Source organism: Bombyx mori, chromosome 10 (assembly GCF_030269925.1).
Source record: "Bombyx mori chromosome 10, ASM3026992v2".
NCBI lineage: Eukaryota > Metazoa > Arthropoda > Insecta > Lepidoptera > Bombycidae > Bombyx > Bombyx mori.
The window spans coordinates 12,759,530-12,787,456 of record NC_085116.1 but is presented as its reverse complement, the minus strand read 5'-3'; the positions used below and the strand labels follow the sequence as shown (position 1 = coordinate 12,787,456).

The following is a 27,927-nucleotide window of genomic DNA, read 5'->3' as shown; positions in this document are numbered from 1 at the left end:
AGATTATATTTTATCCCATATCATCTCATCTTATTTCATTTAATTTCATCTCTATTAATGAATATCTCCAGTTAATCAACTTAAATTCATTTAGCTTCATATCATTTCCATGAAAGAGAATCTATAATTTATGAATAAACATATCGTATGATACCTTCGTCTTTATACTTGGAAAAATGGAATTACTACATACTAGGTAGGTACGGTACTACTTACTACTGTCAAGTACCGTACTGTCACTGTCATTTCTGTTTACTTTTCAAATTAACTATTGCAAATATTAGTCGCCGTAGGTACATAGGTAGGTAAATCATTTAGTTTTGGGTACAAACTATTGAAGTTTAATGACATCGCTGACTAAAAAATCAAATTAATATCTATAATGTATACTAAATGAAATATACTGTATAGCTGTGAAAGTCGATTTGAGTAAAAAACTGTAATAATTGTAGAATATTACAGAATACAATAGAAACAGAACAAGCTCACACATAAACTTAACACTCAGAAAATCAATTTAGTTCTACAGAAGCATGTCTCTAGCTGACGAATTACTTGCTGATTTAGAAGAAAATGACGATGGTGAACTCGAAGCTGCTATCGAGAGCAAAACCAAAGAAGAATACGACTTTGCAGTTCCATATCCCGTCTTACCTAAAGAAGAAGAAATCAAGAATGTCTCGATAAGAGAACTCGCGAAACTAAGATATTCTGATCGTCTGAAACGTGTATGTATTTAATAAAGTTTCTTGAAGAACAGTTTAAATATAAATTACAATTTTTCATGTAAACAACTTTTAGGTTATGAGTGAAATAGAATGTAATGCTGGAAATAACAGAAATAAGGTTGAAGTTGCTGGCTTAATGGAGTCTGACCCTGAGTATCAACTGATTGTGGAAGCAAATAATGTTGCTGTTGAAATTGATGGTGAAATAGGTATGCATTCCAATCTCCATTTTTCATGTGTTGATTTGTTTATTAAAACAGTTTCAGAGAATTGAACTTTTATGATTGAACGTAGTGTTAATAGTTCTCTTTTCATGAAATTATTATCTTGGTTGTCTAATTATTACTGCTTACAATATTAAAGTCAAGAAATGCAAATTTTCAGCTATTATTCACAGATTTGTCCGTGACAAATATCAGAAACGGTTTCCTGAATTGGAATCTCTAATCATCACTCCATTGGAATACATAAGGACAGTGAAAGAACTTGGCAATGATTTGGACAGGGCTAAGAATAATGAAATATTACAGAGTTTTCTTACTCAGGCCACTATTATGATTGTTTCTGTTACTGCATCTACAACTCAAGGGTTAGCTTCTTATTTGTTTTCTATTTGTGGTCTATTTTGTTTGCTAATATAAATCAATGCACTCACTCTGAGAAACATCGTGCCACATGTCATTGCAACGCGAGAGCATTGGTATCGCAGAATTCGACTGATACATGACCACAACCACTCTGTTAAGACTGTACGACTAGGAAGAAGAAAGAATAAATGTAAATAAAAATGTAGAAATGCAACATTTCAAATTCATTTAAATTATTATAGTGGACTAGAGTACAAAACAGGGACTTTGAAGATTTATTTTGATGAACATTTTGTGTAAAATAGTTACTTATTAAACAACTCAATCATTTGACAGGAAATTACTAAGCCAAATTGAACTAGAAGAAATCAATGAGGCCTGTGATATGGCAAGTGAGCTGAACAATTTCAAATCGCAAATATATGAGTATGTTGAAAGTAGAATGACTTTTATTGCACCAAACATAACTGCCATTGTTGGTAAGTGATACATTCTGTTGCCTATAATTACTAATATAAATTCTATTTAACACTCCCAAAACGATTAGTGGTAACAATTGTGCAATCACCCTTAGCCAACTGCAATTATTCCCCTCATCATATAATTTCCAAAATAGCAGAGTATTAGAAGGACCAAATGCCTCTTTCTGCATTTTTTGAGCCTGGCAGATTGTAAGTGCATCAGAACTCTAAATTGTAACCCTTTTAAAATAACATTTGCTTGGCAAAGTAGAGAAACGATCTGTTGTTAGAACGAGATGTTTTTTCTGTAGCAATTTATTCCCTTTTTACAATGCTCAGGAGGTCTGACCTGTCTGGTAGTTTGCACTCTGTTCTTGTCCATCATTGGATGGCCTTATTTATACTAAAACTATATCCAAAAATTTGTTGAGAGTGCTCGGGTTCTACGTTTAACAAGCCACCCTCCAATGGTCTAGACATTAAAATAATTTAACTAATCCCCCTCGCGACAAAATATTTAACCATATTGATATATTGGTAGTTGTTAATCAACTACAATAGAATATTTCTTAAATGAATGTGAGCATATTAAATGAATACTTTTTCTAATTGAAGGGTATGTGTGAATGAGTTCAGAATTATCCTGGTGATAAGTGGTTATCGAAGCCCATAGTAAGCACAATGGCACCACAAGCTCTTAGTTATATTTTATAACCCATCACACCATCCAAGCCAGAACTTAACTGCTTCATGGCACAAATATCCAAAGACAATGAAAACTACCCATGCGGGCTTACAATATGTTGTACCACCTGCGAATTTCTATCAAAACTATGTATTTCAGGAGCATCAACAGCAGCAAAAATCCTTGGTGTGGCCGGTGGATTGTCTAAATTATCAAAGATGCCAGCGTGTAATGTGTTACCTCTCGGGCAACAGAAGAAGACACTGTCAGGCTTCTCGCAAGCAACAGCTCTACCTCATACTGGGTTCATTTATTTTTCACAAATTGTACAAGATACAACACCTGTGAGTAATTTGAATATGATGATAATATAATATGAAAACATATTTTTTTAAGTATGACAATGGTATATTGAAGTTTTTGGTACCGAAATGTATTTTAGCCGTTTTACTCAGACTTAAACATTTTCTACTCCTGCAGTATTTCAGTTGAATTCTTAAAGATGTGATCACTATAAGCGAATAAGGTTTTTGAAACAGCCATGTTTCTGGCTACAACTCTATTATATTGAAAGTGCATAGGGAGCGTATTTAAAGAGTTTAGCCAATTCAATTTTACTAAACTGAAGAAATGAAAGAAAATGTTTGTGATCATGAATTTTCTTCTAATACACCGTCCGTCTTGGACTAGAGTGCATCTCTGATAACGGGAATCACTATGTTCACATGCAGTATATCATGATGAAAGAACAGGTTGCAGATGCTAAGGATCATAATATTGATCGATATCGTCAGCACAGGCGTCTTGGTATACATATGGTGCAGGGTGCAGGCGTAGGGGTGTTAGGGGACGCCGGCTTCGGCACTTTCAATGAACCTGTTACATTTGCAGTGATTCCATTTTGACCACGCCTTTACGAGGGTAATTATTGCACTGGGATGCTACATGGGCCAGAGATGCCTTTGATCTTTAAATAAATAATTGCATATTGCTTTTGATGTCCACCGAAAAAACGAGTGTTCAAATGAAAATAATTTGTCATAGATTTATTAATGACAGGAGCCTGCGTGAAATTTATATAAATAATTTTCCTTTCCCTCAGGAATTAAGGTACAAAGCTGCGAAATTAGTGTCGACTAAGTTAACATTAGCCGCCCGTGTGGACGCGTGCCACGAGAGCACCGATGGGCACATCGGTCGGCAACTACGGGAAAATATCGAAAAGAAACTAGATAAACTACAGGTAAGTTTAATTATTTATAAGCGCGACTATGATATCAAGTCGACGTGGCCTATATGATATGATGCCTGGGGTACTCATATCGAGCGATGCCACTATGCCGGTGTTCGAATCTCGGAGCCCGTCAAAAATTTTTGTAAAGAAATATGTACTTAAAATGTATTTACGAATGTCTTCCATGAAAGAATAACATAGTGCAATACAAATGAAATCAACAAAATTTATAAATAGTAGGTTTCACTAGCCTATTTACAACAACAACAACAAAGTAACAACATTCACGTTGTGATGTACAGACATCACAATGTGAATGTTGTTACTTTGTTGTTCAGACGTTCAGACGTTCGAGTAACGACTTACATCAGATCGGTTAATGAGGTCGATCACCTATCTCCACAACAAAAGTCATTCGACTTAAAGCTTAATATATAGCTGAAATTCTCTATTCAAGTTTTAAACTGGGACTTTCCATTTCACCATTGGGCTGCGGGGTGATGACATTGGCAAGGGCCTGGAAGGTGGATAACGAAACCTTTGCATAAATTAGTTTATTTATTTATTTCCAAATGTATTTATTACTAAACTGCATAGAAAAAATCAGTTTTGAGATTGTAGCTCCTTTGGTAGTCGTAGTTGGGTGTTGATGGTGGTGGTAAGGTCACCAGTGCCGGGCGGCACAATAACGAGTCCGTAATTGGATGGACAGTTTATTTCCAATCACAGATAGTATAGCGATATTTAGAAGGAGAAATTACGGAGTACAGAAGGCACAGATAAAGCGGTAGCAAGTTCAAACACAATAATACAAAATAGACAAAAGCAATAAATCGTAACGAAGCAAAAGAGTACGCGTAAGTCGAGGAGTGACACAGTCTTAGCGTAGCGTTGATCAAACCCGACTGGCCGCGAGCGGCGGCCGAGTCGTGGCGCAGGCGACGACCAGTACGTACGCAGTTATACATAGTCGGGGTCTTTGCCGCATACTAGCGGTTGCGCCCGACTATGCTTGTGTAAATAATATAATTTTGAGTAGTGTTGTGAATGTATGATTGTTTAGCGTATTTGTGTACTGTATGAGAGTGTGTTATAGAATACGTAATTAAATATGATATAATATTAAATATTGAGTAGGTGTGCAATGTAAATTAATAAATAATATGAACTAATAATAAATATAGTAGAAACACCTACAACACTCCCCTCCAGAGACCTACTTAGGTCGATAATAATCGGGAAAACGTACTTTCCTTCCCGATCGAGTCGTCTGCTGGTGTGGAGGCTCTGGATCTGGGTGACTGAGCGAGTGAAGGCAGTCAAAAACCTGCTGGCGCAGTTGATGTGGGACGAAGGGTCTGGGTGTCGGTGTGCTGACGTCGCAGTACAAAATGGCACGACTCCCAGGTATGCTCGTCTGGACTAGGCGAAGAGAAGTCTCGCCTGTTAGGTGGTCTTGGAGTTCAGCATCTGAGGCTTGTAGATTGGCCATCACTTCTAGGTCGACAGGCGTCTGCAGTTCATCAACGCGCGATAGGGTATCCGCTACCACGTTATCTCTGCCGGCGATGTGGATGATGTCCGAGGTGAACTGCGAGATGAAGTCGAGGTGTCTATACCGACGTGGTGAACAGTTACTTTTCCGCTGGTGGAAAGCGTAACATAGCGGCTTGTGGTCAGTGTAGACTGTGAAGTGAGTGGCTTCCAGCATGTGCCGAAAGTAGCGTATGCTCTCGTAAATCGCAAGGAGCTCACGGTCGTACGGAGAGTATTTCATCTGTGACGGGCTCAGCTTGCGGGAGAAGAAACCTAATGGCTGCCAACCTTCCTCTTTGAGCTGCTGAAGTACTCCACCTATAGCGGTATCGGAGGCGTCCGTAACTAGACCTAATTTGGCTTGAGGGTCAGGATGAGCCAGCAATGCTGCATCAGCAAGGCTTTTCTTGCAATCCTTGAAAGCTCTGAGTGAATCTCCTTCCATGACTACCGGATGGGAAGCTTTAACCGAACCGGATAACAAGGCGTTCAGCGGGGCTTGAATCTGAGCGGCGTTGGGCAAAAATCGCCTGTAAAAATTCACCATCCCCAAAAATCGTCTGAGTTCTCGGACGGTTTTTGGTGGGGGGAAATTGTTGATTGCTTCAACCTTGCTATCCAGTGGCTTTGTGCCCCTTTCAGAGATTTGGTACCCGAGAAAGGTAACTTCGGGCACACCGAAAACACACTTGGCCGGGTTGATGAGAACACCGTAGTCTTTCATACGATTGAAAAGTTGGCGCAAGTGGTCCTCGTGGTCACGTGGTGTTTTGCTAAAACAAAGAAAATCATCTAAATATGGGTAGCAAAAGTCAAAGCCACGCGTCATTTCATCGACAAATCTCTGAAAGGTTTGACCGGCATTCCTAAGTCCAAAATTCATGAAAGGAAATTCAAACAAACCAAATGGCGTGGTGATCGCGGTCTTCGGGATATCCTCCTCCGCTGTTGGTATCTGATTATAGGCCTTGACCAAATCGATGACTGAAAAAATTTTACAACCAGACAAACTTTGTGAAAAATCGTGTATATGACGAATCGGATACTGATCGGGTATTGTGCGTGAATTTAACTGTCTGTAATCACCACATGGTCGCCAACCGTTGTCCTTCTTGGTAGTAAGGTGAAGCGGGGATGACCATGGACTGTCAGACGGACGTGCAGTTCCGTTGGCTATCATAATGTTAAATTCTTGTTTTGCAATTTTAAGTTTGTCCGGCGCGAGACGACGGGGTGAGCATGCTACGGGTGGACCTGGTGTAGTGCGTATGTAGTGTTTCGTGTTGTGTTTGACAATACCTTGAGTACCAGCTGGACGTGTTAGCTCCGGGTATTCAGCCAAGATAGCGTGGTACTTACTGTCGCCACCTGTCATTATCTTAACACTAGTAACACGATTATTATTTACATCTAGACTGGCTACAGTGCTCATATTGGTAAGACTATCGATTAATCTTTGTTGGCTGACGTCCACTATGAGTCGATAATGAGACAAAAAATCGACGCCTATAATGGCTTTTGTGACGTCAGCAACAACAAAGCGCCATGGAAAGTTGCGGCGTAAGCCTAAATTAACATTTAATTGCGTATAACCATAAGTATCTATAACTGTACCATTGGCAGCACTGAGTTGATAACTAGTCTTAGAACGGCGTTCACACAACTTAGAAATAGGGTAAACACAAATGTCACTTCCAGTGTCTATGAGGAAGTCTATATTATTGCTGCGGTCCTTGATGAAGAGGCGACCCGTAGAGTTGTGGCAGTCGTCAGTCGCCATCACTTGCCTGCTTGTCGGGTTTCCCGCCTTGTAGTCGCAGGGTCGCACGCACTTCCGCGCCTCGGCACCGTGTTTGCTGTGGTACCAGCAAATGGGGTACCTGCGGTAGTGTGACTGCGACCGGCGTGATGATGAGTGGCTGCGTTGTCGTTGACGTCCACGTTCGCGCCCGCGCTCCTGCGGCCGCGGTTGATGATGCACCTGCGTCGTCAGGGCGCTGACTTGCCGCGTCAGCTCCGCTACTTGTTGGGACAGCCTGTCGATTTGTGATGACGATGATGATGATGACGTCACGGCTGCCGCAACGTGGTGTACTGGGGCTGCGATCTCGCGGACACGGTCGGCGAGCTCGGCGAGTGCGTCCAATGGAAGCGTCGACTGCGACGCGACGATCGGCTGCAACGTGGTTGGTAGCCGGCTGGTCCATATAGTCCGCAGGAAGTCCTCCGGGATCTCCGGTCCGGCTAGGTGTTGTAGGTGACGCAAGAATTGTGACGGTTTGCGGGTACCGAGCTGCTCGTGCGTCAATAGCTGCTTCACCTTGTTACCGCGGGACGCCGACAACCTTTTTATCAGCTCCTCTTTAAGCCGCTGGTAATCGGGAGGACCGGTGAGCACGTCTTCTACCTCGGCGGCATATTGGCGATCGAGGCTGGCCAATATATGATAAAATTTTGCCGTCTCGTCAGTCACTCGCATGATGGCAAATTGTCCTTCCACTTGCGCAAACCATATTGCGGGTTTTTCAGGCCAGAACGGTGGTATCCTGATGTGTGTTGAGGGTAGTTCTGTAATCGGGCACGCTGGCTCGACAGGCGACGCCATCTTGACGTGTCGCCGTGGTCGTGTAGTTACCTGCGAGCGCGCCGTGTCCGATCCGCTGGATTCCGACATCTGTTTCTCCGGGGTGCTCGTAGTCGTGGGTCACCAGTTTAGTAGGGGTTACCAGTTTGGTTGTCGTTGATGGTGGTGGTAAGGTCACCAGTGCCGGGCGGCACAATAACGAGTCCGTAATTGGATGGACAGTATTGTCGTTGATGGTGGTGGTAAGGTCACCAGTGCCGGGCGGCACAATAACGAGTCCGTAATTGGATGGACAGTTTATTTCCAATCACAGATAGTATAGCGATATTTAGAAGGAGAAATTACGGAGTACAGAAGGCACAGATAAAGCGGTAGCAAGTTCAAACACAATAATACAAAATAGACAAAAGCAATAAATCGTAACGAAGCAAAAGAGTACGCGTAAGTCGAGGAGTGACACAGTCTTAGCGTAGCGTTGATCAAACCCGACTGGCCGCGAGCGGCGGCCGAGTCGTGGCGCAGGCGACGACCAGTACGTACGCAGTTATACATAGTCGGGGTCTTTGCCGCATACTAGCGGTTGCGCCCGACTATGCTTGTGTAAATAATATAATTTTGAGTAGTGTTGTGAATGTATGATTGTTTAGCGTATTTGTGTACTGTATGAGAGTGTGTTATAGAATACGTAATTAAATATGATATAATATTAAATATTGAGTAGGTGTGCAATGTAAATTAATAAATAATATGAACTAATAATAAATATAGTAGAAACACCTACAGCTCCTTCAATTCAGTAGCGTAAATATCTAACCTTGACGTCATGTTGAAGCCCCATTGATCCCTTACTTGTCTGTTCAAATTCAAGTCTATTTCCACGATCATAAGTCCATCCCTTAATCTCGATAATGCCGGAGTTCTACATCCGTTAGGCGCTGTAACATAACTGGATCCATAATAAGTTCTCTCGATAGTACCACCTGAGGTCGAATTAAATGTTTCCGTGCCAACTCTATTGATGCTGCAAGTAAAGTATCCGTTCGCGATGGCTGCGTTTCGAGCCTCGATATTCCAGAATGATTCCCCGAATTCGGCTACAGTGGCCGAAGGATTGAACACGATTTCAGCTCCATTCAAACCTAACATCAACCAATTGAGCGCTTGATGCCGCCCGTAGCAAATGTTTATCGCAATTTTGGCGTATTTTGTATCGAACACTGGGTGGCCCATGTTACCCGGGGCGTAATATGGCGTTTCACTAAAACTGCCCACGCTTGGTAGATGATTCTTTAGATGTTTACCCAAAACGTTCCCTTCCTCGTCGATCACCACAGCCGTGTTCCACCATGTTCCGACATCGTCTTTTTCTAATATAGGAGACACAATTACCAATCCATATTTTCTTGCTAAATCCTTTAAAAAAATTACACTAGGACCTTTTGTTGCTGATTCGGCAAATTCAGCCCACTTTTCCTTTTCTCTCGTGCATAGAAAGAATGGCATCGACCATGTTTCTTCCAAGCATATTATTTGAACGCCCTCTGATGCAGCCGTATTTATGATTTTTTCAATTTTAGTAAATATCGCTTCTCTTTGTTCACGGATCGATTCGCATGTCGGTAATATAACAGAATGTTGTATGAGTCCGATCTTAACTAGTCTTGGCGGTCTAGATTCTTGGGCAGCGGAAAAAGAATACGCAGCTAATTCGAAGTTATTTTCTTCGCTTGATTTCAACGATGATTCTTTGACTTTCAACTCACAATGGTCCTCACGGCCGTAATATATTTTATTAAATTCCTTCAACACTTTGGGATTTAATTTGTTTTTAATTATGTTATCAAACGTTAATTCGGAATGTCGTTCCATATTGAGCGAACGTGCACGTCTGACACTGACAGTTCATAAATGTGATTACGTAAATATATCTTGAACTCCAACAGTACGAGATATCGATATACAAAATTAACATACGTCACTATTGTGTTTAAAGTTCAATCAACTCTTGAGGGAACATCATTATTGGGACATCGTTTTTATTAAATAATTTAGCACCAATAATCGATTTGAGGTGTCAATTTTTATGCATTATTATCAACGAGCTAAAACTCCCAACTACTCATACAATCTCGGGTCACGGGCTGTAGTACGGTGGATACTAAATTTTAATGACAGATCAATAAATTAAGCAATCACACACTGTGTATATGTATGTATGTACCAGTTTAAACATATATAGATATTAAACACCTAAATAAAATGCAAATAAACGCAATCATTAGCGCCATTGAGTCAGTCTATTAAGCGATGCTATTTACAGCAAAAAACAAAACAACTCGTACAGAACTTTCAGTTAAAGTTCCATTTGCCCTACGTGAAATGTTTTCTGTTTAAAAAAAAATACAGTCGAATTCGTTGGAATCTCCCACCAGGAACCCCCACCGGTGAAGTTCGTGAAACCCCTACCGAAGCCGATCGAACAAAGCAGGAAGAAGAGAGGCGGCAAACGTGTCAGGAAGATGAAGGAGCGTTACGCTATGACCGAGTTCAGGAAGAACGCCAACCGACTAAACTTTGCTGACGTAAGTTTTACAATATATACACTGTACTGGTACTTGGTACTGGTGGTAGGCCCTTGTTGTGAGTCCGCGCGAGTAGGTTCCACCACCCTGCCTATTTCTGCCGTGAAGCAGTAATGCGTTTCGATTTGAAGGGTGGGGCAGCCGTTGTTACTATACTTGAGACCTTAGAACTTATATCTCAAGGTGGGTGGCGCATTTACGTTGTAGACGTCTATGGGCTCCAGTAACCGCTTAACATCAGGTGGGCTGTGAGCTCGTTCACACATCTAAGCAATAGAAATAAAAATATAACACCAAAATTTGTCGTTGACTCTAATTGACCAGTATTTAGAAGTCGTCGTAGCCTAAAGGCGGTGACGCTCTTGTATTGAGCGATGCGACTAAACCGATATTCAAATCTCGCAACAGGTACCGTTTTGTAAAAGAAATACATAGTTAGAACGTTAATCCGAATGATAAACGTTAATAAAGGAACCCGCTAACAATAGTAGGGCGTGCTATAAGTCGATACATTATACACTTGGCACCGTGTATATCACTGTACACTTGCCACCATCGTGCCTATGCCTACCTTGAAGAAGTCATGCATTTCGATTTGAATGATGGGACATTTTTATAGCAGACAGCACAAGCACAGTTGAGACGTTTCAAAGTGTATAAAATCTATAGGACCGCTCCTCAATGGCTATTTTATTTTGTTCAAAAAATCTAGATACCCAAGGACTGTCTGGCTTACTGAACCATCCATATTTTTTGGGTTAGCTCATCTTCATTTCAGTATTTGAATTTTTGATAATTATGTCTAGCCTGAAGTTGTTTTTGATTTTTTTAAGAATTTGATCACTCTGATCTCCAATTATGTCCGTCTTCGTCAGTCTTTAGTGCTTCAAGTATGGGCATCCCGGTAAATGATGTTACCATGATTAAACAAAGGGTAGGAAATTCGATCGCGTGGTTATTTCCCGTCGACATCACCTACCTACCTATACTATCATCTCCTACCTACCTATCCTATCTCTTCGAGGTTGTCATGATTTCTGCGAGCTCTTAAAAACGCACGTCAGTAATTCACGTTGTCCATTGCACATATCCGATCCTTTAAACTTCACCACTTTGACTGCCTGAAACCGTATCATTATCTCAACGCGAGAGTACCGCTACACAACCATAATATCGTATCGTTAATTATATCGTTCGAATAAAATTAACAAGCGTAATAATGAAAGCATTAAAACCGGATCAGAGACGCGGCGCTTTGCACAAAACTTCCGCTAATTAACTTCGAAACGTCAATAAGAATTCGATGAATTAAAATCGGATAACGTAATGCTATGACGACGCTGTCTGTACATACTATTAATTACACAAACGATTTGAATTCACTTAGCTTATTAAAGTCTTATGGTAGGCAGCGGCTCGGCTCTGCCCGTGGCATTGCTGACGTCCATGAGCGACGGTGACCACTTACCATCAGGTGGGCCGTATGCTCGTCTGCATCAACGGCAAAAAAAAAAGGCTTGAATCGAACCTGGAATCTGACTTTGCAGTTGTCAGAAGGACACTTATGAATGACACTATTGGGAGTTTGATAATGCATTCGTGTACTGCTTTATTTAAATGCGCTCACAATAATTGAAACAATTTTCTTTGTATAAAAAATACGGAAATCATAACTCTTCAGCCTGAGCAAATCTATCATTATATGGGAATAATAGTATACAATTGAATGATTCGATAATTGAGAACTAGCAGTTGTATGATTCGAATGAGATATACCAAAAGAGTTTATGACTGATTCGGCGAACTTATTTATTTGCTAACGCAGTAGAGTGCTGACTTATGTATCCAATTTACATTATCATAAACAGACGTCACCAGTTGTTTTTCTCACGAGTAGAGATTTTTTTTTCTTTACCCATTTGAATCTTCAAACTCATTGAAACTTCATTGAATAACCCCGAGCCTTCGAAACAGCGTTTAAATAAAACCAATTAGTTTAAAATTTGTTTCATCATCATTAAACGAATCAGGTAATAAATAGAAAACACCTATGATTCCATACACAAACTCGTGCAGTCGATTCAATATGCAATAAAAGTTAATTGTAATTCCCGCATGCATCAACGACCAAGCGAGTCTATGTAAGTTACACATTGCGCCTTACGGTACAAATTCAAGAATTATTTACATATCAAATTATTTTATCTTAACACTCTTCAAATGTAAAAAAAACGTGTGGCACTCGGGAACTGCCGCGGTAAAGCTATTGCATAGCATTTTTTATCAACTTATGCAATTATAATTAGACAATGATAATTTAATATTAAAACAATAATAAAACAAGACCACGCTATATTAAACATGAATAATAGCAAAACATTAACTGTCCCGTTCACACTCATAAGCTAGACCGCGCGAGAGAGAGATGGGCAGACTTTTCATGATGCACATGCAGTGTAACGTCATGCCACGCGCTTATTCACAAACACTACACAAGCGCAACGTGCGAATGTGTTGAACGCGAGCTACATAGTAGGCTTAATGGTGGTGTCAGGTTATTTTCGTTACGGAATTTCTTGATTCAGTCGCCGCGCTCAAAGCCCGCGATAAAATCTATTCGATAGCTTAAAAATGTCTTTAATCTAGCGCCTGATCTGACGGACGCATATACGTAAGTTCGCACTAAACTGTCTAAATGAAAATCTGTGCAGGGACAGAAATAGACTGCAAGCTATTATGATTTCAACAATTATTAATACAATGTATCGATCAGTCTCCGTGAATCGTAGACACAATTAAAACTACTTTTACAGCTTAATCGTGACTAACGGTCGTGCGTGGCCACGAAAACTGTAAAGTATTCAAACGCTGAAAATAACAGAATGATAATAAAAAACGCAAGATTAAACCGTAAAAGTAGTTTTAATTGAGGTAAGACAAGTGTTACGTAATGGCATTTTGTATAGCCCCAGCAGATGAGCCGTGTACCTGATAACGAGCTGTCACCGATGCTTATAGACACCCCTACGCTTTCTCGCGCCACAATTAAAAAGTTTTACTATTTTACAGGAGAATCCACAATGATTTCAAGGTCACGCTCTTTCTAAATTAATTTATATTCATTACAGCTTACAAAATGTTATAAATTTGTAGCAACGATTATAAATTTAAAAGTAATCTGTAATAATTTATTTGCGAAGGCTTCATAAGGCTTATTATTAATATTATTATCTTTTTTTTATTGCCCAGATGGGTGGACGAGCTCACAGCCCACCTGGTGTTAAGTGGTTACTGAAGCCCATAGACATCTACAACGTAAATGCGCCACCCACTTTGAGATATAAGTTCTAAGGTCTCAAGTATAGTTACAACGGCTGCCCTTCAAACCGAAACGCACTACTGCTTCACAGCAGAAATAGGCAGGGTGGTGGTACCTACCCGTGCGGACTCACAAGAGGTCCTACCACCAGTAACATTACAGCTTACAAGCTTACGATTGTAAATTTAAAAGCGATCTGTAATAATTTTTTTGCGATGGCTTCATAAGGCGTATTAATTCCATTGATACCGATATAAAACGTGACGTCACGCTCGACGGTCCGCGTCAGATGCGTTGAATTTCAAATCGCTATCAGACTAAGTGGTTTGTTGTTTTTCACGTGATTCAAATAGACCGGAACACGACCCGATGGGGCGCTAAGTCCGTGCCGGCACCGCGACCGCTGGCGGCGCGTGCTTCTTCCTAGATTTGTGCAACACACACGAGACACGAGATTGGCCAATTTATTGATTTTTCAGATTCGTTTGCGACGTTGCCGTTGACGTTTGAATTAATCACACTACATAATCGATTTGCGCGGGACTTTTTGGCGGGAACGCGAGGAGTGAAGTTGTGTGATATGTTTTATTTTGTCTATTTAATATTTCTTCGCGTTTAAATGTGTAATAATGGTGGTTTATTAACTGTTTAATATCTGTGAAATGCACAAATGTGGGAAAATGAAACAAAGCCGCTGGACGTAACTTCTCGGGATCCTCCAAAAAGTCCACTGAAAAAATCTTAGTAAATGACCACCATTTTACTGACATTATATTACATCCCATATCATCTCATTTCATTTCATCTCAGTTGATTAATGTCTCAAATTAATCATCTTCATTTCATTTCACTGCATAATATCATTTTTCTTAAAATTATGAATATAAATTAAAATAAGATTTGACTTAAAGGTCTCAGTTACCAGGTCATAAAATCCTTAAAAAATCAATTTGCACGTGAGTAATCCATTTACAAGCGCGAACGCTTGAAATAGCGAACTCGCAAGTTGACTGTTTTTTGTGCATACTCCGAAGCGTATTTGGTCCGTAATCGATGCAACAAATTTTCGTAAAGCAATCAATTCGGCTAACCATGCAGGCAGCTATGACGCACGCTTTGTGGCGCTTTTTATCTTTCTCCGTATCTCGTGTTCTTGATAAAACACTATTAAGTAAATTCGATTTGTAATACACCGTAACGCTGACTGCGAATCGACTGCTTAATGCTAATACGCGTTTCAGCTTGCCTCCGATCTAAAGAAATAAACCGTTTCGGCTCGCTGATAGAACACCCACTTAATGCGTAGTGTTTTTAAAAAATGAGATCGAATAGCAATAGCCATGCAATTATCACGAAGCACCATTAGGCACACCGTGGAAAAATTAAAATCATCGTAACCATTCTTTTCTTTATTATTATTTAATGAAATTTTTAAATACAGTAATAAAAAAGGATTAAAGGATAGCATAGGTACGGCTTATAAAAAATACAATAAATAGATTGACTCTATTAAGCGCAATGCGGTTAGGGCTTTAGAATGAGAAACCTAATCGTGATACTCACCGTATCAAAAATGACTGCTTTCTGTAGCCCTTAAGAACCTTTTTGCTGTGAAATCGCGCATCGCCGCAGTCCGTCAAGTACCACATACCTCGCGTGCCCCCTAGACACGAATACCTCCTATGAGGTTCGGCACCATGCAGGAAAAAAAAGCCTGGTTCTGGTCTAGCGGGGTATTCTGGGACACCAACAGAACCGTCTGGGCGACCTGACAGACTGCCGTACCGACACGGCCGACGTTTCAGAGCCTTCGATTCGCCTCGAAGGTTCCATTGGCCGGGCGTCCTTGGGGTAAGCTGCGCCGTCTTGTTGTAGTGTTGACCGCGGTAACCCCCTTCCTTACCTCATCCGGGTTCTGACCTCGGAGGGGATCGGACGCTTGGGCGAAGAGTGCAGGGGAGTCGTTTAGAGGGTAGGGCCCTGAAAACATCCTTGGACCCGTGGTCTCGCAGTCGCGGACCAATTCCACGTACCCCACGCGCCCTCTAGCCGCGGAGAGCTCGTAGGAGGTTCGGCCACCGGACCGAAAAAAAAAAAAAAAAGGCGGTATTTGCTTCTTTTTTTTTATTGCCCTTGTAGGCAGGCGAGCTTACGGCCCACCTGATGGTGAGTGGTTCGCCCATGGACTTCAGCAATGCCAGGGGCAGAGCCAAGTCGCTGCCTACCGTTAAGTACTCTCCACAAGCCTCGTTTGAAGAATGATATATTATGTCATAGCGCTCGGGAAACACCGTGGAGGGGAGCTCGTTCCATAGCATTTTAGGAGAGGACCTGTCGCTGCCGCGCGTCGTTTCTACGATGCTCGGTAGTGAAGCATCCTGGAAGGCGAGTCCATCATATCACAAAAAGAGGCGGCGGAACGAGGGGGGGAGAGCTCTCAAAATTAAAACAAATAGAAAATAGTTTTATATACACTTACAAATAATAAAAAATTCGGGTCGCTATCGTTATGTATAAAATATAAAAACTGTTTAAGTTTTGACTTCCTATTACATCTAATATATAAAATTCTCGTGTCACAGTTTTCGTAGCCATACTCCTCCGAAACGGCTTGACCGATTTTGATGAAATTTTTTGTGCTTATCTGGTATCTATGAGAATCGGCCAACATCTATTTTTCATCCCCCTAAATGTTAAGGGTGGTCCACCCCTAAATTTGATTTGTTATTTTTTGAACAAAAATTTTTGTTTTTATTTTTTTATGATACAGCATACAAAAATACATACAACCCTAAATTTTCATCCCTCTACGATCAACCCTTATTTTTTATTTGCTAATTAAAACTAAATTTTTTTGCGAGAATTTTGTTTTTATTTTGTCATGACGTAGAATAAAAAAAATCATATTACTCTGAAATTTTCACCCCTCTACGATCAACCCCTATTTTTTATTTGTTAATTATAAACTTTAATTTTTAGATTTTCATTTTAGATTTTCATTTTCATTTTTATTTTTATTTTGTCATGAATTAAAATAAAAAATCTGATGTTACTCTAAATTTTTCATCCCTCTATGATCAACCCCTATTTTTTGTATATATAAATTTAGAGTAACATCAGATTTTTTATTTTAATTCATGACAAAATAAAAATGAAAATCTTGCCAAAAAAATTAAAGTTTTTAATTAGCAAATAAAAAATAAGGGTTGATCGTAGAGGGGTGAAAATTTAGGGCTGTATGTATTTTTGTATGCTGTATCTTAAGGCTGTATCATAAAAAAAAAAAAAAAAATTTTTGTCTAAAAAATAACAAATCAAATTTAGGGGTGGACCACCCTTAACATTTAGGGGGATGAAAAATAGATGTTGTTCGATTCTCAATTCTGACAGATATGCACGCTAAGATTCACGAAAATCGGTCGAGCCGTTTCGGAGGAGTATGGGAACGAACATTGTGACACGAGAATTTTATATATTAGATAATGAGGTATTATGTGGTTAAATGAGGTTTTTTTTCTACAGTAGAATTTCCCTAGATATCTTATTTAAGGCAACACAACGTTTGCCGGGTCAGCTAGTTAATTATATAAAACGCGCCAAAACTCGCGGTAGTTGAATTTGACATAATTTAATTTGAGGTCACCGATGCCGATGTCTGCAAACAAACAAAAATTCAAAATGCTTAACGATGAAGTTTTCCTTGAGAAACGATTTTGGTAATTCTGGTGTTAAATGTATCTGTTTCTAAATGATGCATTTTGTTATAACAGGATTGGATAGAACTTAAAAAAAATATTTTTTATTGCTTAGATAGGTGGACGAGCTCACAGCCCACCTGGTGTTAAGCGGTTACTGGAACCCATAGACATCTACAACGTAAATGCGCCACCCACCTTGAGATATAAGTTCTAAGGTCTCAGTATAGTTACAACGGCTGTCCCGCCCTACAAACCGAAACGCATTACCGCTTCACGGCAGAAATAGGTAAGGTGGTGGTACCTACCCGTGCGGACTCACAAGAGGTCCTACCACTAGTAATATCAATAACATGCAGGATTATTTCGTTTTAGATCGAAGATGACGCGTACCAAGAAGATTTAGGATACACGCGAGGCACGATCGGCAAGTCTAGCACGGGCCGAATCCGACTACCGCAAATCGACGAGAAAACGAAGGTCCGCATCAGCAAGACATTGCAAAAGAACTTACAGAAACAACAGCAGTACGGCGGTGCTACCAGTATTAGAAGACAAGTATCTGGTACTGCGTCTTCTGTGGCCTTCACGCCTCTACAGGTATTTAATATGTTCCTATATAGTCGGTTTTTTCTTGCTAGATGTAAAATATGTACTTAATCATTATCTAATTGATATGTATATGTATTTTAATTTTTTTTACCGATAAATATACCGTGGTTATTTTGTTCGTTTAAAAAATTAAAATCTAAAAAAAAAATGTAGTGATAACAATTTTACCACAATATATAAAATTAAAAATTAATTTAAAAAGTTAATCAATTTCATAAATATAAATAAATACCAGTCAATTACACTTTATTGAGGCCTTAAAACTCATGTCTCAAGGTGGGTGGCGGCAATTACGTTGTAGATGTCTATGGGCTCCGGTAACTACTTAATACCAGGTGGGTCGTGAGCTCGCCCAACTATCTAAGCCAGCGGTCGGGAAACTTTTTTAATTATTACCCCAAAATATTTTTGTGTAATTTGATATTACCCCATGGCAAAGAACAAGACAAAAACGAATTCTCTTCTTTTTAGCATCTTTCATATTATAGCCCCCATGGTAATTTTGAAAAGAAAACAATAACTAAAAATTTAATATAAACAACATTTATCAAATTTATCAATGTAATGCCTAGTAATACATAACGGTGATAATAGTAATTTATGGAATATACGGTTGAGGAAAAAAAAAATTGCCCCCACAAAAAATATAAGTAAATGATAATTTCTTGTTATTTTATAATTCGCTATAGTGAGTAACTTCAATATTTGGTTTTTTTTTTACGAAAGCCGAAAAACCATTAATGTGACCCAGTATAGCTGGAGCTCTATCCAAAGATACAGAAATACAGTTTCATTTCGTTTCATCGAGTTTCAAATCACAACGATTCTAAAGAAGTTTCACTTCAATATATACTTTTTACTCACAAAAATTTCATTTTTACCCCCCAAAATTTCATTTTACCCCATTTGGGGTAATTTACCCCGGTTCCCCGATCGCTGATCTAAGCAATAAATAAAAAAATATATTAAAAAGTTAAATTTAATGATTAATTTACATTCCGAAAGTCTTGACGAATATAACCTATTGGCAGGTTTTTTTTTCATTCTTATTACACAATAATAAACATAAAAATTAATTTTCAATAGAACGTTTGAATTTTTGTATTTATATAAAATCACATTGACCATTTGTCGTATTGTGATTTTGCGAGTTAATGACCGCAAAACACGCGCTAATCGGTTAAAATATGAAGTCCTGTTTTCCGCGGGTACACATTCCAATATGTCGGCATACGGAACGCCATCAAAATAACGTATAATAATATGTCTCACGTTAGCCAGGATTAAGGATATTATCCAATTACTCTACTTATTCTCGTAATGTCTTTAAATTACTATGCTCCTGTTCTTTTAATAAGGTCACACGACGTCATATAATATTACATACGTGAAAACATTCTAGTTATTCAAAATACTATGATGGATTATGGCTTATTGAATTTTCTTAAGTATTGTCTATAATATTTGTAAAATGCACATTAGATGATATTTCGATATTAACTATGTTATATTACCAAATATATACATTACTAGCTGACTCGGCAGACTTCGTAGTGCCTCTATCGACAAATAAAAGACCTAAGCTTTTGTATAAAATAAACTTAAAACAAACAAAAGGATTCGTCCGACGGGACACATCAAAGGAAATACAAAATTGTTATTTTTATTTAATTTCGAGCATTTTCATATTTATCTACCTTTTAAACCTTCTCTGGACTAACACAAATAATTCAAGACCAAAATTAGCCAAATCGGTCCAGCCGTTCTCGAGTTTTAACGAGACTAACGAACAGCAATTCATTTATTTATATATATATATATATATATAGATTACCATATAAATACAGCCGCCATTAATGAGTACTTTCTTTGTTTTTAATTCGTCTAAATACATTTTCTGGGTTCAGTCTCTCACGATTTCGTTTGTATCCAATTGAGAAAATCGTCTCGTTAAGATTTGTATGCGTCGATTTGTTTTACATCAAACAATGGTTATATGCAAATGTACGTTGTCCGTTACATACAACGGAGGTCAAAATAAATCTCTGTGTAAGAATGGTACTTAAAAGAATCGCATTTCTTGCTTTTATTTATAACGAATGTTATGCGGCTAATAAGAATATGATTTTTTATGTATGTGCCTCTCCAAAACTCCATTGAAATTATTTAATTGAAATAGAAGTGTTTTCGAACTATGCTTAAATCTATATATATATAAATAAAATTGGTTTGTCTGTTTTTAATATTAAAATGGCCGCTTTTTACTACATGCATATGAATATATATACGGTACATACACCAAATTAACATTTTTTTACAATTTTTGTCTGTCTGTCTGTTTGTTCCGGCTGATCTCTGGAACGGCTGGACCGATTTTGACGGGACTTTCACTGATAGGTAGCTGATGATATAAGGAGTAACTCAGGCTACTTTTTTAGACTAGCTTCGCCCCGCGGCTTCACCCGCGGTACGACAATAACATCGCGGGACTTGGCTATCAATAATAAAATTTAATGTTCCGAAGCGAAGCGAGGGCGGGTCGCTAGTCAATAATAAAATTTAATGTTTCCGAAGCGAAGCGAGGGCGGGTCGCTAGTATAATATAAGCTACACACCCGGTGAAGCCAGAATAGCCCCTCAAGATTATTGGCAGTATAAGCAACAACAAAAAAATACTACGCCCCTGTCCCGTGAGGCAGGGAGCCCATAGCCTAGGCAGAGGGGGTTGCCCCGAAGTATGATCACAATGACCCACGATGTTTCATAATCGGGCCTGTTTCCATCGCGAAGGAATAACACGTTCATCGGTCTATCCCGAAAAAAAATTATTCCAAGTAAATAAGCAGTTGCTTTAAACAGTTGCAACTAACAAAGACGATTTCCGAAAACTAATTAACTGATAGAATCCAGTGATATTCGTTCGGAGAACGGTTTCTATTTGTACGTTGCTATCGGATTTTAATAGTCCGAAGGTACGAGACCGGTACAATCGAGTAATGTTTTCTACACCATGGCATGTGGGTAGATCGGTATGTGTATTGTTGTGTATCACCCGACGAATCGTGTTACAGACTTATGAAATTTACTTTTCTACGGTTAATATTAATACGTACTTAAAAAATAAACACTATGTCTTTGCTATTTGCCGCTTTTCCTCGTAAATGGTGAACGTTAAACAGGATTTATTTCATACGGCCAGAAAATTACATAATAAAAATATATCCGACTTTAGTGGGTCTAATATCCTATTACCTAGCACAGTAGTAGTATCCTTATCCTAATCCTTCAACTAATTCCTATCATTCCTGTACCTATTCTTGTTGTTGGCAAGGTGCTTACGACGCTCTGCTTAGTATTACCGTCTTATCTATATTTGCCTCGAAACCATCACGCATTCCGGCTTATGGATAGTGCAGCAGTTTTATTTTTTATTTTTTAGATGGATGGACGAGCTCAGAGCCCACCTGGTGTTAAGTGGTTACTGGAGCCCATAGACATCTACAACGTAAATGCGCCACCCACCTTGAGATATAAGTTCTAAGATCTCAGTATAGTTATAACGGCTGCCCCACCCTTCAAACCGAAACGCATTACTGCTTCACGGTAGAAATAGGCAGGGCGGTGGTACCTACCCGCGCGGACTCACAAGAGGTCCTACCACCAATATTACAAGATAACAGAGTTGTCGACCTTATGTGTCATGGTCGGCGGTGGTATTCATGTAATCGCACCGCCCGCCACCGGAGTAGAGTTCATCCATACGACCTGGAGCCACTGCGGTCATCCACAGTGCGTTTCCAGAGGTCTTTTTTGCCACGTACCATCCGGCTATGTAATGAGCTCCCCTCCACGGTGTTTCCCGAGCGCTATGACATGTCCTTCTTCAAACGAGGCTTGTGGAGAGTATTAAGCAGTAGGCAGCGACTTGGCTCTGCTCCTGGCATTGCTGAAGTCGATGGGCGACGGTAACCACTTACCATCAGGTGGGCCGTATGCCCGTCTGCCTACAAAGGCAATAAAAAAAAAAAAAAGATATATATATATATATCCGACTTATGTGTCATGGTCGGCGGTGGTATTAATGTAGTCGTGGAGTAGTGTCGAAGCAACCGATCGCACGTGAAAAGACTTGAGAACTTAAAGCTTCTAAAATAATAATAAAACAATGTGGAAGTAAAAGAAATATGACTTCGAAGTTTGATGAGACGACGGAGGAAATGAAATCCGAAACGAAGCATGGGAGATACAGATGAAAGCAAATTATGTGTCATAGGGCGTTGACCCGATCGCAAATAACAACAAAAACAGTCAAAGTTTTACTGTTTATTTTCCGTCGCATCTTACGTTATATCATATTGATTGATGATACGCCTTTATGGACCTTCGCGTGCAGCGGTTCGTAAATCGATTTTCTGTTCATACGTCATAAAAAAAAACCATAATCGATAATATCAATAGGGACGTTTTCTTTCTGCGACCGAATCGGTTTCGGGTCACACGTCCGTTATGTTTAAGGGCCCTTTTGTAGGTCTCGGCTATGACATTCAACTTGAACCATCATACGAACACGAAAAACCAGTCAACCGTGGCGAATTAGATACAAACCATACATTTATAGATTTAATGGTCGGCTCTTCCGTCGAACGCTCGCGGCGCGGCGTGAGAACAAGCACCATCAATTTACTTTACTACGTCGAAGAGCCCTGCGCTGAAATATCCCATTACCCGAGCGAAAGTTGAAATCAAAGATGCTTAAGTGAATATGCGCCTTTCGGCATAATCATTTTCCAGTATTTTCTCCGTATGATTTTGCAATCAAGATAAAATCAGTTCAGTAATGTCTGTAAGTGAATCGCAATTTTGAGCAAAAGAAAGATCTAGAAAAAGTTCGATGTTCGAAACACTTATAATTCATTTCCTGTACCAAATTTATATTATTTAAAAAAATAAACGGAAAATAACGTGTTTGAGGTTATAACTTAATTGAAATTTTCTCATGGTAACGTCCACAAAATGAGGCAGCAGAACATTATAATGATGTTTTTACTTCATTAATATTCATGAAATGCACTTGAAAACATTAAAATGGTGTCAACTATAATAATTAATTTAAAAAACATGTAAAAGTAATCCTACAAATAAACGATCTTCATGAATTCGCCACAAGAAACGTTGCGTGGACGGACGGACGGTCAGTCTCGAATATAGCAGACAGGCGGGCCCTAGAGAAAATCGCACATCGCCATTTCAGACAGTGTAATCGGGTCTAGGGATAGGAACTTTCACCGTTTACATTTCGCTTTGTGGAATTTGTGTTATGGGAATGGCGACGCCCTTCGCTACACGCTGAACGTTGTTAAGCCTTGTCTGCTATCAGATATAAATCGATTGATGGAGTATTTATGTTGTCTTGTTATTTGTACGTTGAATTATTCTTGTTTCGTATTTTAGCCATTAAATGGTCTGGTTCTTATATAAATGACTGGAAATCGTGGAGCTTATACAGAGTTAGTTGAATAAAGAATTATAATATGTCAAGTAATTTTTTTATTTTCTTAGTCTAGTGGTGGCAAGACCTCTTATGAGCTCGCGTGGGCCCACCCTATAATGCGTTTCGCTTTAAACGGCAGGGCTGCCACTGTAGTATAAAACTGAGACTTGGAAGGTGAGTCTTAAGCTGGTCCCGCCATCTAAGTAATAAAAATATCTAACGTTTAATGGGTTATTATTATTTATTTGATTTACTAATTTACTTTAGCTAGACTTAGCCGTAGAGGAATCCGTAGGAGGAATGAAATTGAATCACACCACTATTCTTTTCATTCATTACCGTTCTTTCAACCACGCGGGAAAAAAAAACGATGTTCAAAAATAGTTTTTTTTTGTCTGTTTTCCCTATCCACGTTTTAGGGGGGATATTACGCTTCTAGTACACACACAGCTTATGTTAGATCGTGGTTACAAAAATAGAATCTTAGCAAAACGACAATTATATTATACATATTTATTTCAGTAATCGTAAGTGTAATCGGTACATTAGAAATAGTAGAAACATAAGACAGTGGTTAATTGACATTTCTTGTAGAACGTTTACACCCGATGTACCGTACGTAATTTTGATTTATAGTTGGCGTACTGGATCAGTCTTTTGTTCTAAACATAGACAGCGAAACTGAAGGTATTCTAGATATGCTGATGTATTTACATAACATAATAGATGTAGGTACGGCGTTGGCGTTATTGCGAGTGCTATACATTATTACGATTGGCACGCCCTCCTCTCGACCGATGTTAACCGCCACATCTGTTCTTCAAGTCAGTGTCTCTCAAATTTTATTTATTTATTGTATAAATTTAACACTTTTAAAGATATTCATGTATCTACCTACGGGTCGATGTCGTTTACTAGTTTAAAAATTAAACCGATGTCTAGCATCGAAGAACGGAGACACGAGTTATAATTAATTTTATTTGTTCCAGTGTCCATTTGCTCGACATCTCTGATCATCTGTTTAATGTTTATTTTAATAGTATTCAGTTTAGTGTTTATTTTAATAGCCCTTAAATAACATGAATGAATATTAATATGGACGTTTCAATGGCACGGATAACACAGAACCTCCAAATGATCATCGTTATTACTATTACCCAATTACGTTTAAAGTGTTTCAAATAATCTACTCGCATTAAATATTAAAATTAATCGTAAAATCGGATCTTCTTATTCTTTTTTGCCTTTCGCGGTTGAAACGATGGGCCCTTGGGGCCCTGAAGCAAAGAAATTTTTGTCAGAAATCTCCAAACGCTTGAAGGAGGCTACACGTGATGCTAAGGCTAGCTGATATTTTGCACAGAGAGTGAGTCTGGCTGTCCAACAAGGTAACGTAGCCAGTATCTTGGGAACTGTGCCTCCTTCAAGCGCATTGGAAGATTTGTTCTACTGTGTGAGTTAATTTAAAAATTAAAGATAAACATTAGACAATTTTTTTTTTATCATAATTACTATTTATCGTAAAATAACTAACATTCATTTATAGTAGATATTTCTTTTTTCATTCAATTGACATGTTTATTAAGCTAACATAGTTTCTAAGGAAATGTTTAGGAAGCTTCGCCGTAACCGATTCGAATCAGCAAAACATTATGCCCTCTCGTCTCTCTTACAGCGATGCTCTTAAGATATCCTTTTATAGGGTTATTGAAGAGAAAACTTTGAAGTTTGATCTGTAAACTAAACTAAACAATGATTGCTCTTGTACGCATATCTAGATATTTATTATTACCTCGATGAGCAGATAAGCTCTCTCAGCCCACTCGGTATTAAATGGCACAGCTCATAGGCATCAAAATGTCATTACCCCCCTTGACATACTGTCGAAGTATCAATTTTATTGCATAACGGCATTGGCAAAGTACAAACTGAAACGCATGATGTTTTGGTGGTAGGTACCCGTAGAGAGTACACCCTGCCCACTAGTAATTATGCAAATTTTCCTGCGATTCATGTTATCTATACTAATATATAATAAAACTGAACCATGCATCCGATTGACTTGAAACTTGGTATCCATGTAGAAAATACATGTACTTAATGGATAGGCTAATATTTATATGAGTGTTGGACTCCCTAGTGACTCCTCCGTTAGTGATGAGAATCTTTGTGGGGTTGAGAAATAATAACGTTAATTTTAAATGCCCAGCGAAACAGGCGGGTACAGCTAGTGTGATATATAATGAGCATATTTCTTTAAAAAATCCTACCCATCTGCAGGATTTGTGCCCCGGCAAAGTCGCATCTCGTGGCTATTCTTCTTCTAGCTTCTATAACGTCAGAAACTGTTTTATTGATTATAATGATTACATACTGTACACTGTCCATATTGTACAATTATCATAATAAGAAAATGAAGCAACATGATATAGAGGAAAACATTGAATAGATTGTGCTGTAATCAGTGGTAATTGCAGTACTTGTCACAGCTTGTGCCGATATATACGAGTAGTACTATTCATGAGTTTCGTCGTTGATTACGCGTAATCTCAAGCTTTTCTGATTGCATAAAAAATTGGTTGTCTGTAAAGTCGGTTTACGGACGATAGTTTTACGTGATAACGTCATAAAGAAACATTGCATGAATTTTATGAATTTAATTGAACGTTTATAGGTAACTGAATTATTATTATTTTGTATAATACAAAAAGGTATTATTTTCGATTATTTTTATTTTCGTTAAATTAACGCTTGGGCCGATCGTGCGTCTCTATCGCTTGTTCCGCGCTCTCGCTTGCACGCTCAGTCTCAAGCGGAACGTGACACTTTTTCGAGCGTGCAGCCGGTGTTCATCGATTTATAAGATGTTATTATCGTGTCAAAAACGTACAGAAGTATGTTGTATATTTGATTGAGCCTAGTACAAAACAAAACATTAATTGTATAAGTTTTGAAGGCAAAAGTAGACGATTGGTGCGGGTTAATAAGCGATCTGACAAATTTAATATAAAAATAAAATCCGTTTTATGAATTTGTAAACTTTTGTAAATACAAATACACGAATGTTGGTCTCAGAGTTGTGTAGTTGTGTAATTGCTTCTTTTTTTTATACGAACCTATTTTTTAGTTGAAATCGTCAACGAAGTTTATAGTACTTTAGTTTCTTAAACTGTCCATGCCTGATTCGTGTGGATGAACCCTTTGAATGGCGATAAAATCGATGACGTTATAGAAACAAAATATAATAAAAGGATTTAAAAAACCAAACCTCAACAAAATGATATGCACCACGAACAGGCAATTTACCGGACAAACCAAGTCATTACTTACTTACTTTGTACTATATATTCTTGCCCACTGAGTTTCTCACCGGATCTTCTCAGTGGGTCGCGTGTTCCGATCCGGTGGTAGATTCAGCCAAGCACTGCTCTTACTAGGGCCTGTGTTAGCAACACCTCCTGGTTTGAACTCCGAGAGCTCACGTACACGCTAGGGTAACGCTGATTGATATAGCCTCAATGCTATCAGCATAGGTAGGGAGAAAAAATGTAGGCAGTTCTAATATTGGGCAGTCGAATTCTTATTATAACTATATAAATTGATATACCACGAAAGCTAAAGTACATATTATTATGCATATGGTCACTGGTGGTAGGACCTCTTGGGAGTCCGCACGGGTAGGTACCACCACCCCGCCTATTTCCGCCGTGAAGCAGTAATGCGTTTCGGTTCGAAGGGTGGGGTAGCCGTTGTAACTATACTGAGACCTTAGAACTTATATCTCATATATCTATGTCTAGGAATGAGATCTAGCTGTCAAACGTGGTAAGAAGTTTTATATAAACCTGCTTCTTTCTAACGCGAAGCAATCGGGTGTTCCAATTTGCTGGGATAACCATTATTATAAGTAGAATACCGATTAATATATTCCAATTCAGAGCTCCAACTCTTTCTTTTTCGATTTCGTATTTTTAGTGCGGGCAGTGGCATTCTCGCTGTGGATTCTTAAGGGCTTCGGTAACCTAGTGACATAGGTTGGTCGTGAATTTATCGAACATTAACACACATTCCTGACCTATTGATCATGATCGTGTAGTAAAGAAAATCATATTGACATGAATGATTAACTTCCAGTGTTATTTATTGTCTTACGGATAATTCCAATTAGCATTACGTTTTACGTTCATTGCTTTTAAAGACATTTATCTTCAATGTACTTACTTGGTCGCAATTCGACCCGAAAAACAATATTTAAAGTAAAAATGAAATAATCACTATAGGTATAATTGTTCACAGGGTTTGGAAATCGTCAATCCTCAAGCCGCAGAAACTAGGACCAACGAAGGCAATGCCAAGTATTTCTCTAATACATCCGGGTTCTTATCTGTGGGAAAGAAATCTGATTAAATTAAA

General features: G+C 38.9%; 2 protein-coding genes and 1 long non-coding RNA gene across 5 annotated transcripts; 2 read left to right on the top strand and 1 right to left on the bottom strand.

Moving 5' to 3' along the window:
- The first annotated feature begins 178 nt into the window (after positions 1–178).
- LOC101745122 (U4/U6 small nuclear ribonucleoprotein Prp31) lies at positions 179–27,927 on the top strand. Of its 2 annotated transcripts, XM_004923189.4 has the most exons (10): positions 179–301; positions 522–728; positions 802–937; positions 1,113–1,317; positions 1,652–1,794; positions 2,621–2,805; positions 3,564–3,704; positions 10,248–10,397; positions 17,787–18,011; positions 27,811–27,927. In XM_004923189.4, the coding sequence occupies exons 2-10, from the start codon at positions 534–536 to the stop codon at positions 27,919–27,921; spliced, it is 1,491 nt and encodes a 496-aa protein (XP_004923246.1). In that variant the 5' UTR covers positions 179–301; positions 522–533; the 3' UTR covers positions 27,922–27,927. The 2 variants fall into 2 exon arrangements, with proteins under 2 accessions (XP_004923246.1, XP_004923245.1); XM_004923188.3 differs by having other exon boundaries at positions 208–728.
- LOC110386904 (beta-ureidopropionase) lies at positions 4,048–10,135 on the bottom strand. Of its 2 annotated transcripts, none has more exons than XM_062670694.1 (2): positions 8,630–10,133; positions 4,048–4,212 (listed from the first exon to the last, which is right to left on the bottom strand). In XM_062670694.1, the coding sequence occupies exons 1-2, from the start codon at positions 9,682–9,684 to the stop codon at positions 4,155–4,157; spliced, it is 1,113 nt and encodes a 370-aa protein (XP_062526678.1). In that variant the 5' UTR covers positions 9,685–10,133; the 3' UTR covers positions 4,048–4,154. The 2 variants fall into 2 exon arrangements, with proteins under 2 accessions (XP_062526678.1, XP_062526677.1); XM_062670693.1 differs by lacking the exon at positions 4,048–4,212 and adding an exon at positions 4,245–4,316 and having other exon boundaries at positions 8,597–10,135.
- LOC134199551 (uncharacterized) lies at positions 7,501–8,578 on the top strand. The gene is made up of 2 exons (XR_009974095.1): positions 7,501–7,988; positions 8,063–8,578. It is a non-coding gene; the product is annotated as an uncharacterized LOC134199551 (long non-coding RNA).